The sequence below is a fragment of the Nerophis lumbriciformis genome, linkage group LG22 (genome assembly GCF_033978685.3).
Source record: "Nerophis lumbriciformis linkage group LG22, RoL_Nlum_v2.1, whole genome shotgun sequence".
Classification (NCBI taxonomy): domain Eukaryota; kingdom Metazoa; phylum Chordata; class Actinopteri; order Syngnathiformes; family Syngnathidae; genus Nerophis; species Nerophis lumbriciformis.
The window spans coordinates 26,599,024-26,615,279 of NC_084569.2; the positions used below are offsets into that span (position 1 = coordinate 26,599,024).

Here is a 16,256-nt window from a genome sequence, read left to right on the forward strand (position 1 = left end):
AGCTAACTCAAATAAATCACTAATAAAAAATGTTTTTTTGTCATTAATAAGTGTACCCTAAACCGATAATTTTCAGGTTTTTATTACCATGACTGGACAATTAGTTCGCTTTAATTAAATGTTTTTTTAAACGGCTCAACACAAAGTAGACAAACACGCTTTTAAGAAAATAAAAATAAAAATACCTGCAGTGCGTTGGTGTCTTACCAGATTCGTAGAATTACAGAATTTGTATTCTTGCTGTAGGAGCACTTGCAATCAGAGGGGAAGAGCTACACGCTGTTTAGATAGCAGTTTCACACATTGATAACAAAAAAGAGTGGATTATTACCATCATGCTTTGATTTTCAAAGATGTTTAGTAATGTAAAATGTGATATCTACCTGAATAAATGCTTTTGGTATTCTGTACATCACATGTTCTACAAGTTAATGGTCTTCAATGTTTTAATCTTCTCTATTTATTAATAACATGTCATTTTCAGCCTGCTAAACATTCTGTAACTACAGACTATCAACCAGAACAGGTTATAAAATAATATATATACATTTTATTTCAATCTGCCAGAAAACATTAATTTAGGTAGAAATATCACAGATTGCTTTACAAAACATCTTTGACAAAGCATGATCGTAATGTAAAATGATTTTTAGTCAGACCGGATGTGACGCGTAGTGCTTTTATTGTGAAGCAATAAGTATGTGATTGGTATGGTCTTTGGATAGGAGATTTCCATAATGTCGGCCTTTCTTCGTGCATTTCTGCTAGCTATTTTCGAGCTTGTGGCTCAACAGGAACTGAACACCATTATACAGTATTTCCCCATGCTACGGAATAGGCCGAGGGTCAAAATGGAGCCAGGACGCATGCGCGTTAAAAAAATTACCAGCGGTAAAGAAACTTGTAGTTTAGTTAACGTGTTATCCTTGTATTAATTTTGACAGCCCTACTTTTTATACATTTCAAATACACTGACCAAATATCACACCTGACAATCTGTAAGTGTACAAACCTAAACATTGGTTTAAACAACATTTGCACTAACAAAATATTGTGACTACTAAGGAAATAATAAAAGAACCGCTGCTTGTGTTTGTGTTTATTCTTTCTATATTAAAAGGTGATCATCTCAGAGGGGATTGGCATGGTCTGGTTTATTTGTTCGGGACGTGTTTAACAAGTGCGGAAAAACAACATGTGTACAATTCCACATGTCCAAAAAGAAGTAGGAAGAAGCAGAGCTTATTTAACCCTCACTCCTACGGTACTTGTGATATTTCATTCATACTATATATTTAACATGCTGACAATATTTTCTTGGCTAACATTTTGTCATTTTAAGTTTGTTCACTTCTTGTTTTTAAAAGGGACATCATTTTGTAATTGAATAGAAAATGGACAATTTAAAGCGATGGACAGCATACACAGTGGAAGAAAAAAGTGTTGCTTACATAAACTGCTGAGCAAATTAGCAAAAGGAAAAATTTGATAAAACAAAAAGTGACAGTACATAGCGTGTGCATTGTTAAAGGAAATTTAAGAAACTCATGTTACACAAAATAAAATACAAATGTAATTTGAGTGAATACAATAAGAATACATGGATACATTTGATACTGGTCAGAATTACACATACAGTGGTACCTCAACTTAAGAGTGTTTCGGGATAAGAGCTGTCTCTCGGCTAATAGTTATTATGTTTTAAGTTTGAGTCACAAGCATCCCTGCCATTATTTGGCATAACAAACGTCACATCAAGATACGTCTCACTGACGAGCATTAAGAAATTAACATAACTTTGTTTGTCCAAGCATGGCAAGGAAACAATGTGAGTGTGAAGGACAGTACTGAGAAGAGGATGATAGTCAATGAATTAAATAAATAAATAATTAAGAACATGACCGAGCGTGTAGTAGTTGAATCATTTGGAGCGTATCATTGCTAGTCTGCACCATACTGCAGCAGAACGAGTCGATAACGCCAGCCAAGGACGTTAAAATAATGGACATTTTTAAAATCTATGACAATATGGAATCAATCATCAATCAATAAATGTTTATTTATATAGCCCTAAATCACAAGTGTCTCAAAGGGCTGCACAAGCCACAACGACATCCTCGGTACAGAGCCCACATAAGGGCAAGGAAAAACTTACCCCAGTGGGACGTCGACGTGAATGACTATGAGAAACCTTGGAGAGGACCGCATATGTGGGTAACCCCCCCCCCCCCCCCTCTAGGGGAGACCGAATGCAATGGATGTCGAGTGGGTCTGACATAATAGGAAAAGCTGCTGATGGTGTTTGACCGAGAAGGCGATACCGCTGACGTCCGATCTCCAAGGTAAATGACGCACAATATTACATTATTTCATGAAACTACTATAGAAAACACTTGAATCTCCAAGTACCACCATAATGACAACATTAAAATACAGTAGCATAGTAGACCTAAGTATTCATTAAGTACCACCATAATGACAACATTAAAATATTGTAGTGTAGTAGACATAAGTATTCATTAAGTTCCACCATAATGACAACATTAAAATACAGTAGTGTAGTAGACCTAAGTATTCATTAAGTACCACCATAATGACAACATTGAAATACAGTAGTGTAGTAGATCTAAGTATTCATTAAGTACCACCATAATGACAGGCATTAAAATACAGTAGTGTAGTAGACCTACGTATTCATTAAAAACAAGCATTTTAAATATTATGGCCACTGTAACATTACACACAGTTTGAAAATTAACACTGTTTGACTATAGGAAAATGAAACGCTGTACTTTAATCCAGTGATTATTTGGGGTAACGTGAGATGCAGCTGGCGTACCTACCACAGTTAGAGAATCACTGTTCTATGGTGTTGTTTCTTATACAATATTTCTTATCGAAAAGTCATTTTAAAAAGGCATGTTAAATGTTAAAATTGTGCAGTTTTGGGGGTGGGGGTAGGGATGATGTTTGATAAGAAATGATCGAATCCTCTTATCGAACCGATTCCTTATCGATTCTCTTATGGAGTCCAGTTAGGTTGTTGTATATGGAAAAAAAACAATATTTGGTTTAACAAATCACTTCACATTCTCTACTGCTCGCTACTATAGTATTACCATATCTGAGTTATTGTGCAGAAATGTGGGGAAATAACTACAAATGTGCTCTGTGTTCATAGATATTTTATTATAAAAAGGTCAGTAAATGATGTATATATTTGTAAACGCTCTGAAGTGGGAAAGGGGTAGGATTAAATAAGCTTTACTCTTTCCTACTCCTGTAAAGTGAAATGATATGAAACTGTGATGTATTATGATGTGGTCGGATCATGTTTGGTTTAGTTATGTTCTGTTAGTTTTGGACTTCCTTAGTTGTTTTGTGCACTTCGGGGGTTTGTTTTAGTCACCATAGGCAGATTTTCACCTGCCTTGTACACGCACCTGTTGCTCATCAGAGACTCTATTTAAGCCTGGCTTTTCCGGTCACTCGTAGTGGCTTTATTGTTTGCATTTGCAACAGTTCCGTTGGCATTCTGGTTTTCGAGCTCATGATTCCTGTGCTAAAGTTACCTTAGCTTCTAGTATTCCTGTGCTAAGTAAGTTTTTGCTTTAGCTTCTCGTGCGAACGGCACACTTTCCTTTTGTTTCGTTCCCGTCTGTTGTAATGTGTATGATTTATGAGAAATAAATCATCTCATACCTGCACGCATTTGTCCGGAGCCGTCAGTTTTGCGTCCCGGGAACGAACCGCACCCCACCGTGACAAATGACTGAGCTACATGACGTCATTTCTCGTGATGTCTCACGGGGCATTTCTGGTCGAGACGAGATTCGTTCCCAGGGATTCGAATAAAGAACCAACTCTTTTTCTTTACTATAGTGGTCTCGATAACGGGTACCGGTTCTCAAAAAGGGATTAGAGTCCGAGGACTCGGTTCTTTTCTTATCGAACAACCGGGAAAACCGGGTTCGAGCATCATCCCTAGTGGGGGGAAGCTATTAAATTGATTTCTACTCATTTCAATGGCTTACGTTGATTTTAGAAAAGTATATATGAAAAATTAACTAGAAAAAAAAACATGCATCAGTCAAATAAGTACAGGCAAATATTGACATGAAGCCTCAGACAACTTCACTCATGAATGTCTCCAACACGGTGCAGCAACCCAGCAGGAAAAAGACATTGAAACAACGTTGACAACTTGTTGAATTAGGTTTTGGCGTTGAGCAATTCAAACATAACGTTGAAACAACATGCTCATTGGCGACTTTTAATCAATGTTGGGTTCTGACGTTGATTTGACCTTTGAATTTTTGTCATTTCCCAACCGAGAGGACCAAGTGGTAGAAAACGCATGAATGGATATTCTACAACACTTAGACTTAGACTTCCTTTTTATTGTCATTCAAATTTGAACTTTACAGCACAGATAAGAACAAAATTTCGTTACATAAGCTCATGGTAGTGCAGGATAAAAAAAGCAATAAGGTACATATATAAATAAATAAATATAAATAATATATAAATATATATATAAAATAAATAAATATATAAAAATATATATAAATAAATAAATAGATTACTGTACAGACAAATATATTTCACTTTTTCCACATGCGTCCACATTTATGGATGAATGTTATATTCTTTTTTATTCCAGCGAGTTAATCCATTTTGGGGGGAGTTGAGGGGATAATTTAATTATGATGCGTTCAAGAGTCTTACGGCCTGAGGGAAGAAGCTCAAACAAATTTGTTTCACACAAATACAACGTTGAAACAACATACTTTTTGACAACGTTTATTCAATGTGAAGTTGTGACGTTGATTTGACCATTGAATTTTGGTCATTTCCCAACCAATATTCTGCAACACAAATACAACGTTGAAACAACATCCTTTTTGACAACGTTTATTCCATGTTGGGTTGTGACGTTGATTTGACATTGAAATTTGGTCAATTCCCAACCAATACTCTACAACACAAATACAACGTTCAAACAATTTTTGACAACGTTTATTCAATGTCAAGTTGTGACGTTGATTTGACCATTGAATTTTAGTCATTTCCCAACCAATATTCTAAAACACAAATACAACATTGAAACAACATGCTTTTTGACAACGTTTAATCAATGTCAGGTTTTGACGTTGATTTGACATTGAAATTTGGTCATTTACAAACCAATATTCTACGACACAAATACAACGTTGAAACATGTTTTTTGACAACGTTAATTCAATGTCAGGTTGTGACGTTGATTTGACCAATCAAAAAACTCTCACCTGAACACAGACTTTATTTTTGATTAGGGACGGTGCAGGCGAGTTACAAATAAGACAGCAGGGTAAACACAACAGCTCACTTAATCAGCTAGTTAGCTCTTGTGATGGTTAGCGCTGCTAGCATAAACACGCTCAACTTTCACACCTGTTCACGAAAAGGATCATTAGGAATAAGACGTCTGTATTTTCGCGAGAAGCAAAGAAAACGCATTACGTCGCTGACATGACGTCATTGGTTTAACGCCGTGTGCTGCCACCTGTTTAGCAGCTAACCACGCTAGGTGGCTACCATCAAACTTACCCATGTTAGAAGGGAATCACACAGCTCGGCTTTGTCCAGATTCATTCTTCCTTTTTTATGTTTTTGGTTTCGCCGCTCAACCTTCGGCTTCGGCTAGAGTGAGGAGGCGATAAGGTTGCTCTCAAGACTTTCCCTAGAAAGTTAGGAGCGGACTCTGGACACTTTTCCACGTCAGTCAGGCTGCCATGGCCTCTTCTTCGCGGCTGTCTCACCTCCGGCTGGCCTCGCGAGCTTCCGTATTAAGAGCGTTTCCATAGAAACGGATTATTTTTGGGGGGGTCAGCCTGTCGAAAATAGGATACATATTACAATAACAAGACAGCACAGTTAATAATGTCATTTATGATTGAAATGTTGAGCAAAAATTCCAATATTATTATTTAGAGCTGCCCTAATTGAAGCAGACTTATAGGACAATTTTAAAGTATTTTGGGCCTGTGTGTCAAATTGCAGCGAAAGACAACATTATTTTAGTTTCCTAAACATCCTTAAAATGTGCATCTGTTCCGAAAAGTTTGACACATCATGACTTCCTAGAAGCGCCACTGGATGGCTCTAGTTGACCAACAGCCTTATAATGAAGCCTGATAGTAACCTGATGATCACAAGTGTATGGGCTCATTTTTCATTTTTTAATCAGATTAATCACAGTTTTCATGTTATATTAATCGTGATTAATCACAATACATTACTTGTTTACATAATTTCCATCAACCTAAAAAAAGACCTTAATATTTACTCACAAATGCAATTTTATCGTCAGAATGTTTAATCCAAATTATTTTAAAATATTATTACTATTAAGGTAGGTTCTGTCTGGGTTTATTTTGAAGCATTTTTTTTTAAACATTTGTTTGAGTTTTTGAAATATACAGTCCAGAAATACAATTAAATACATGTCATATATTATTTTCCCCCAAACAAGTAACCCACAAAAAGTACATATAAAAAATTAACTAGAAAAAAAACCATGCATCAGTTAAGTATAGGCAAATATTGACATGACGCCTCAGACAACTCATGAATGTCTCCAACACTGTGCAGCAGCCCAGCAGGCACATGGCATTGAAACAACGTTGAGAACGTGTTGAATTAGGTCTTAGCGTTGAGCAATTCAAACATAACGTTGAAACATGCTCCTTGGCGACGTTTAATTAATGTTGGGTTCTGACGTTGATTTGACCATTGAATTTTGGTAATTTCCCAACCGAGAGGGCCAAGCGGTAGAAAATGCATGGATGGATATTCTACAACACAAATACAACGTTGAAACAACATGTTTTTTGACAATATTTATTCAATGTCAGGTTGTGACGTTGATTTGACATTGAAATTTGGTCATTTCCCAACCAATATTGTACAACACAAATACAACGTTGAAACAACATGCCGAGTCCCTCTGCAGTTGGATCAATGACTTCCTGACGGACAGAAGACAGCACGTGCGGCTGGGGAAGATTGTCTCGGACAGTCGAACCACAAACACTGGTACACCTCAGGGCTGTGTACTTTCCCCCTGGCTCTTCTGCCTGTACACAAACTGCTGCACCTCCAGTCACCAGTCGGTAAAGCTGCTCAAGTTTGCGGATGACACTACTCTCATCGGGCTCATCTCGGATGGCGACGAGTCCGCCTACAGGAGAGAGGTGGACTGGCTGGCGTCCTGGTGCAGCCTCAACAACCTGGAGCTGAACGCCCAGAAAACAGTGGAGATGATCTTGGACTTCAGGAAAGTCAAAGCCCCACCATCCCCCCTCACCCTGATTGACTCTCCCACCCCCGTCTCCATTGTGGACTCCATCCGTTTCTTGGGCACCACCATCACCCAGGACCTCAAGTGGGAGCCGACCATCAGCTCCCTCTTCAAGAAGGCCCAGCAGAGGATGTACTTCCTGCGGCAGCTGAAAAAACTGAAGGTGCCGACCAAGATGCTGGTGCAGTTCTACTCAGCAATCATCGAGTCCATCCTCACCTCCTCCATCACCGTATGGTTCCCCGGCGCCACAGTCCGGGACAAGTATCGACTGCAGCGCATGATACGTGCTGCTGAAAGGTGATTGGCTGCAAACTCCCCCTCCTCTAGAACCTGTTCTCCTCCAGGACCAGGAGGCGTGTGGGTCGGATCACAGCTGACTCTTCTCACCCTGGACACAAACTATTCTCCCCTCTCACCTCAGGCAGGAGACTACGGTCCATCAAGACCCACACCTCCCGCCACCTTAACAGTTTTTTCCCCTCGGCCATCAGACGCATGAACAATCACAAGATCTGATAGCTCAGTTACAGCTAATGTTATTCTATTCTGTGTTATATGTATTTTATGTTGCACGATTGCGCCAAGTAAAATTCCTAGTTTGTGAACCCGTTCTCAAACAACAAAAACTCTTCTGATTCTGATTTTAACAACGTGTATTCAATGTCAGGTTCTGACGTTGATTTGGCCATTGCATTTTGGTCATTTTCCAACCAATATTCTACAACACAAATACAATATTGAAACAACATGCGTTTCAACAATGTTTATTCAATGTCAAGTTGTGACGTTGATTTGACCATTGAATTTTGGTCATTTCCCAACCAATATTATCCAACACAAATACAACGTTGAAACAACATGCTTTTTGATAACATTTATTCAATGTTGGGTTGTGATGTTGAATTGACCTTGAAATTTGATCATTTCCCAACCAATACTCTACAACACAAACATAACGTTGAAACAACATGCTTTTTGACTACATTTATTCAAAGTCAGGTTGTGACGTTAATTTGACATTGAAATTTGGTCATTTCCCAACCAATATTCTACAACACAAATGCAAGTAGAAACAACATGCTTTTTGACGACGTTTAATCAATGTCAGGTTGTGACGTTAATTTGACATTGAAATTTGGTCATTTCCCAACCAATATTCTACAACACAAACACAACGTTGAAACAACATGCTTTTTGACAACGTTTAATCAATGTTGGGTTCTAAAGTTGATTTGACCATTGAAATCTGGTCATTTCCCAACCAACATCGTGGATCCAACGTTGGGACATTAATGTCGTCTCAATTTACAAATCCAACTATTTTGCGACGTTGTTTCAAAGTCAGTTTTAAAGGGGAACATTATCACAATTTCAGAATTGTTAAAACCATTAAAAATCAGTTCCCAGTGGCTTATTATATTTTTCGAAGTTTTTTTCAAAATTTTACCCATCACGCAATATCCCTAAAAAAAGCTTCAAAGTGCCTGATTTTAACCACCCGTCACTATGTGACGTCACATAGTGAAGCCAACACAAACAAACATGGCGGAAAGAACAGCAAGCTATAGCGACATTAGCTTGGATTCAGACTCGGATTTCAGCGGCTTAAGCGATTCAACAGATTACAAATGTATTGAAACGGATGGTTGTAGTGTGGAGGCAGGTAGCGAAAACGAAATTGAAGAAGAAACTGAAGCTATTGAGCCATATCGGTTTGAACCGTATGCAAGCGAAACCGACGAAAACGACACGACAGCCAGCGACACGGGAGAAAGCGAGGACGAATTCGTCGATCGCCTTCTAACCAACGATTGGTATGTGTTTGTTTGGCATTAAAGGAAACTAACAACTATGAACTAGGCTTACAGCATATGAAATACATTTGGCAACAACATGCACTTTGAGAGTGCAGACAGCCCAATTTTCATCAATTAATATATTCTGTAGACATACCCTCATGTCAGCAGGCCAGGGAAGCTAGGGTCGATATTCTTCTCTTGATCATCTTCGGGACGGTGTGAACCAAGACATCCAGGGGGTTTAGCTCGCTCGTCTGCAGGAACAAACTGCCGCCATTGCTTGCCGTGCTACCGAGGTCCTTTGTCCCTGAATTGCTCACACACTCCGGCAGATTCAATGGGGGTCTGGCGGCAGATTTCTTTGACTTTATCGTTAGAAATGCATCTGCTTTGAGTGTCGCAGGATATCCACACATTCTTGCCATCTCTGTCATAGCAGAGCTTTCGTCGGTAAAGTGTGCGGAACAAACGTCCAATTTCTTGCCACTTTCGCATCTTTGGGCCACTGGTGCAACTTGAATCCGTCCCTGTTCGTGTTGTTACACCCTCCGACAACACACCGACGAGGCATGATGTCTCCAAGGTATGGAAAACAGTCGAAAAAACGGAAAATAACAGAGCTAATTTGACTCGGTGTTTGAGAAAATTGCTTCCCGATGCGACGTCACGTTGTGACGTTATCGCTCCGAGAGCGAATATTAGAAAGGCGTTTAATTCGCCAAAATTCACCCATTTAGAGTTCGGAAATCGGTAAAAAAAAATATATGGTCTTTTTTCTGCAACATCAAGGTATATATTGACGCTTACATAGGTCTGGTGATAATGTTCCCCTTCAAAGGACATGTTCGTATAATCAACGTTTGTCTTGTGCCTGTAGAGATTACACAAATTGAAACCCAAATGTTGAATGTTTATACACTGACTTGATCATGACCTAATAAGTATCCATGCCACCTGACAGGTAACAATTAGGTTAAGGTAAAGGAGCTCACAAAAATGTATGTTAAAAAAATAAAAAATCTAAATAAATATGTGATTAATCTGCAACTATACATTAACAATGCTATATTTTTTGTGATCATTCACATGAGTAAACTCGTTGTTTTTGACAGCCCTGGTTTGGACAAATATCTGTAATATGCAATCCTATTAAATGGAAGCCACTAATTAGACCTTCAAATAACAGAATTGGCACTGACTTCTTTTCTAACTAATTCATTAGAAATTAGAAACCCAACTTGTGGTTGGATATGTTCCACAGCTCCTCCTCAGTTCTTCATTCAGGACATGAACTATGCAGAGTGTTTAGACACGTTCTTGCAAGGCTGTGGTTATAAAAAATGTGGCCCTGTATAACTGACATGCTGTCACACACATACTCCCTCTCCTTTGCTAAAGTACGTATCGCCCTCTGGCCACCTATCTCCTTCCTTTGTCATCAAACACAAGTTGATCACCTTTTTCAGAGTGTACATTTTTTTTTAAACTTTTTTTAATCTGCTCCATAACTCCGGACCGTCTCTTTATAGCAGATTTGCCTTCTTCTTGTTTTCCTACTTGATTTCTGAACCAGAGGAATGCACATTTACTTCCAAAACACATTGTTTATAAGCTTTATGGACGTGTTTGTTTGGAAACAACTGAATCATTAAAACACTGAGGAGTTGCAGGGCCATCCAAATAAAATGTTGATTTGGGAATAAGAGAACATTAACACATTTTCTAATTTAACTGGGGTTTTAAAATCCTCTACCAGAGTACCTATTTTCAGGGGCTTTGCACCAAATACCCATACACACGACCTTGCACTAAACCAAACGTCGCCACCCCAAATACACACTCTTGGTATGTTTACACGCACTTAAAAAAAATTACTGCATTCATTTGGAAAACACTTGACTAGGATTTTGACTTTACAGTTTTTTCGAATTCCTTACACACTAAATTTTAAATTTTGACACAGTTAACAAAGTCTAAACACAGTAAGCAAAACTACTTATAGGGGCGGTATAGTTGGGTTGCAGGTTCGATCCCCGCTTCCGCCATCCTAGTCACTGCCGTTGTGTTCTTGGGAAAGACACTTTACCCACCTGCTCCCAGTGCCACCCACACTGGTTTAAAAATGTAAATTAGATATTGGGTTTCACAATGTAAAGCGCTTTGAGTCACTTGAGAAAAGCGCTATATAAATATAATTCACTTCACTTCACTTATCAAATGATAAGACAATAGTGTCTTATCATTTGAAGTCTATGTGAGTGAGATGAAAATAAAACTGCATTTTTACAAATGCTTGCTTTATTTTGATGAATGGGCATATGTTTTGACCGAAGTGTGTCATTTTGCAAATAATCTAGGAATTAAGAAAATTGAATGTTGTGTTTGGAAAAGTGTGTAAATCCTTTTGAAAAAAGACACACAGATAGTACAATTGTGTGTAAGAAAATGGAAAACACTTTAATAATTCAAATCAAAGTTGTTATGAATATTGACCTAATGAAGGTTCCAGTTACTTCACATCACAAATTCCACTTTTACATTTTTGGGGGGGGTAAAATATTGCATGTTTTTGGGTTTTTCCCATAAAAAACATAGGTACACTACGGAGGACTTCCCCCTCGAGCAGTCCCGAGATGAAACCCTGCGCAAGGCCTGGGACCAGGTGATTTACATCGACGGTCAGCTGGTGCGCCCGGGAACAGCGCGGGTATTCCCTTATTTTTCAATTATTAGAGATAGATTACACCGGGTGAGCCGTGACACTCAAACAGGAGAGGAAACCACCCAGTTGTTGGTACCGAAACGCCGCCGGGAAATGGTTTTCCAGGCGGCGCACCTCAATCCCATGGCTGGCCACATGGGGTATGATAAAACACTCAATCGGGTCATGGTCCGATTCTATTGGCCGGGCATCCGGGCAGACGCGCGCCGCTGGTGTGCTGCGTGCCCGGACTGCCAGCTGGTGAACCCGGCGGCCACCTCCAAGGCGCTCTTGCGCCCATTGCCGCTCATTGAGGTCCCCTTCGAAAGAATTGGTATGGACCTCATCGGACCATTCCACCCGAGCACACAGAGATATTGTTTTGCGCTAGTCCTGGTGGATTACGCAACGCGCTATCCCGAAGCAGTGCCACTGCGCTCCATCTCTGCCAAGAGTGTCGCGCAGGCGCTGTTTCAGGTCATCTCCCGAGTTCTATTCCCGAAAGAAGATTCTGACTGACCAGGGCACGTCCTTTATGTCATGCACGATAAAGGAACTATACGGATTATTGGGTATTAAAGCGATCCGCATCAGCGTATACCACCCCCAAACTGACGAGCTGGTGGAGCGGCTAAATAAGACGCTGAAAACCATGATCCGTAAGTTTGCACACGAGGACAAACCAAATTGGGATAAATGGCTGGATGCCCTACTGTTTGCAATGCGGGAGGTACCTCAGGCCTCCACAGGTTTTGCGCCTTTTGAGCTATGATACGGCAGGAAGCCGCGCGGGTTTTGGACGTTATTAAGGAAAGCTGGGAGGGGGGTCCAAGCTCCAGCAAAAACGAAATTCAATACGTCATGGACATGCGAGCAAAACTCCACACGGTGGGTCAAGCGAGTATTTGCTCCGTGCACAGGAATGTCAGCAACGCGTCTATAACAGGGGGACTCAGCTAAGAACATTTTCACCGGGAGAAAAAGTGCTTGTGTTACTTCCAACATCCAGCTCGAAATTACTCGCCAGGTGGCAAGGACCCTTTGATGTGGATTACGAGGTCCGACGCTCGGACCGAGGCGGGGACACTCAAATTTACCATATAAACCTATTGAAAGTTTGGAAGGAGGCGCAGCCTGTTTCCATGGTGACGGTGGTTGAGGAGGAGGAGAAGTTCGGGCCAGAGGTCCCGCGCTCTGTCCTGCCCTCCCCCCTCCTCTGTGACAATCTGCTCACATTAGCGCAGAAAGCAGATGTTGCCAAGCTGCAGCAGCGCTTTTCTGATGTGTTCTCCCCTCGGCCCGGTCTCGACCCTACAGGCACACAAACGCATAGTGGTTTGGGAGGAATTAAAATCCATGCTGGAGTTGGGGGTAAAAGAAGAATCCCACAGTGCGTGGTGCAGCCCCATCGTTCTGGTAGGGAAGAAGGATGGGTCTGTGCGGTTATGTGTGGATTACCGCAAGGTGAACGAAATATCACGTTTTGACGCTTACCCAATGCCCCGGGTCGACGAGCTCCTGGATCGGCTGGGCACTGCTTGTTTTTTCACGACATTGGATTTAACCAAGGGCTACTGGCAGATTCCCTTGTCGCCAGAGTCCCGGGAAAAAACAGCCTTTTCCACTCCGGACGGTTTGTACCAATTTGTGACACTTGTTCGGTGCGCCCGCCACGTTCCAGCGCCTCATAGGCCGGGTGCTGTGCCCGCACGCTGCATACGCGGCTGCCTACCTGGATGACGTCATCATCCAGAGTAGCGGATGGGAAGAGCACATGCGGAGAGTGGGCGCAGTGCTCGTGTCCCTGAGGCAGGTGGGGCTCACCGCCAACCCGGCGAAGTGTGCAGTTGGCCGGAGGGAAGTACAGATTTGGGGTACCACTTGGGAGGAAGGCAGGTGCGCCCGCAGGTAGACAAAACAGCGGCGATTGCAGCCTGTCCACCCACCAAGACGAAAAAAGAGGTTAGGCAGTTTTTGGGTCTGGCGGACTACTACCGTAGGTTTATTCCCCGGTTTGCGGACCTGACCAGCCCACTGACTGACCTCACTCGAAAGGGTGCTCCAGATCTGATCCAGTGGACGGAGCAGTGCCAGCAGGTGTTTGAGAAGGTAAAAACAGCCCTCTGCGAGGAGCCGGTACTGCACATACCTAACTTTGCCATCCCTTCTGTCTGCAGGCGGACGCGTCGGGCAGGGGACTGGGAGCAGTGCTGTCCCAGCGGGTGGAGGGCGTCGACCAGCCCGTACTATACATCAGCTGGAAGCTCTCGGACCGGGAGGCGAGGTACAGCACGGTGGAGAGGGAGTGCCTTGCCATCCGGTGGGCGGTCGGGGCCCTCCGGTGCTACCTGTTGGGACGCTCCTTCAGCCTCTGCTCGGACCACACACCACTCCAGTGGCTCCACCGCATGAAGGATGCCAACGTGCGGATCACCCGGTGGTATCTCGCTTTACAACCCTACAACTTCCGGGTGGACACCTTGTTTGTGAATGACTGAGCATTTCATGGAAGCTGCTTTTATACCCAATCATGGCACCCACCTGTTCCCAATTAGCCTGTTCACCTGTGGGACGTTCCAAATAAGTGTTTGATGAGCATTCCTCAACTTTCTCAGTCTTTTTTGCCACTTGTCCCAGCATTTTTGAAACATGTTGCAGGCATCAAATTCCAAATGAGCTAATATTTGCAAAAAATAACAACGTTTTCCAGTTTGAACTTTAAGTATCTTGTCTTTGCAGTCTATTTAATATAATATAAATTGAAAAGGATTTGCAAATCATTGTATATATATATATATATATATATATATATATATATATATATATATATATACAGTATATATATATTAATATATATATATATGTATATATATATTAATATATATATGTATATATATGTATATATATATATATATATATATATATATATATATATATATATATGTATATATATATATATATATATATATACAAATATATATATATATATATATATATATATATATATATATATATATATATATATATATATATATATATATATATATATATATTAATATATATATCCATCCATCCATCCATTTTCTACCGCTTATTCCCTTTTGGGGTCGCGGGGGGCGCTGGAGCCTATCTCAGCTACAATCGGGCGGAAGGCGGGGTACACCCTGGACAAGTCGCCACCTCATCGCATATAATATATATATATATATATATATATATGTTGATGGTATTAAAAGAGAAAATAATAGTAATAACATTAATAATAAATAAATAAATACATAATAAAAAAGAAACCACAGACAAATGGCTGTAGAGAGATATAACAACCAATAAGCACACAAAAGGCTCATGAACCACCCACATCCCAATCTTCTTTCAATCAAGGTTAATTTGGAGATCAATTTCTCCTACGTATGTTAGAATTGTTTTTCTACACCCTCACCTCACAACCTGGGCTGATTCCCAATCGATCGCAGTTTGATCGTGAAAATTCCATTGAGTGGGTATTGATCCCAATCAAACGCCGTGAAGCACTGCTTTACCAACTACCGCACGCTCTACAGGCCATAAAGAGTGGCCGTGTAAGAGGAAGCAAAACGTCAGGTGGAATAAAAAAGTCCGGGAGGAAGTAAGGTTGTCAACCCGGGGGGCTTGAGAAGAGAAGTTAGTCACCCTGATAGGGACGGGTCAGAGCTGACTCAGTGGCAGGAGGTGTGGTGGGGGGCTCTGGCAAGGCAAAGCTGACTATTTTTGGCCGGCTCCTCTTCCTCCACGTTAATTCCTCTTTTCAGCCCTTCTCTCTTTCCTTATTCCACAGATGTGTTTCCTTCCTGAAAGTCAAAAGGCTTTACTTCTCCTCTTTTCCAACCCCACTCTGACGCACTTGGGGGGGTCAGACACTAAGATTGAGTAACGATTTTCTTTTTTTAAGCTTGTGGGTTGACTTGTTTGGGGAAAAAAAAACATTCTATGGTTCCTTTTTTTGTGCAATATGCGTAAATCATCCGTGTAAAACTGAGAGAGAAACCTTTCATATAATGTATCACATAATATTGCTGTTGTTTACTTCCTTATTTTTTATTTTTTTCTTCTATATGAAATGCAACACGGAGAACCTTGTCTAATACTGACAACATTGGCATTTGTGTCATAATTCTGATGTTTACAGGTAAAATAGACACAGTAGTTATTTGAAGCATATTTTTAATGAGTTTCAGCGCATTTTGGAAAGCACACGTTTAGCTCTTAAAAAGCCTGGCGTACCTGCATCAGACTGGAGGCAAGTTCAAAGGGCCTGATCTACTAAGATCATAATAACGCACTTAACAGCATGTGCAAATGATAAAATTGCGTGTTGCGTGCAATCTACTAAGACTGTGTGTACAATTGATAACTGGTGTAGACCGCCTTA

The 16,256-nt window shown here is 40.7% G+C and overlaps 1 protein-coding gene across 1 annotated transcript in view; it reads right to left on the minus strand.

The window, feature by feature from the left end:
• The window catches only part of hook2 (hook microtubule-tethering protein 2), a 48,937-nt gene extending 43,130 nt beyond the window's left edge, over nt 1-5,807 (minus strand). The window contains exon 1 of the mRNA XM_061973536.2: nt 5,590-5,807. Within this exon, the coding sequence (XP_061829520.1) occupies nt 5,590-5,634 (45 nt within the window). The 5' untranslated portion in view covers nt 5,635-5,807. The remainder of the gene's footprint in view (nt 1-5,589) is intronic.
• Between the last annotated feature and the right edge of the window lie 10,449 nt (nt 5,808-16,256).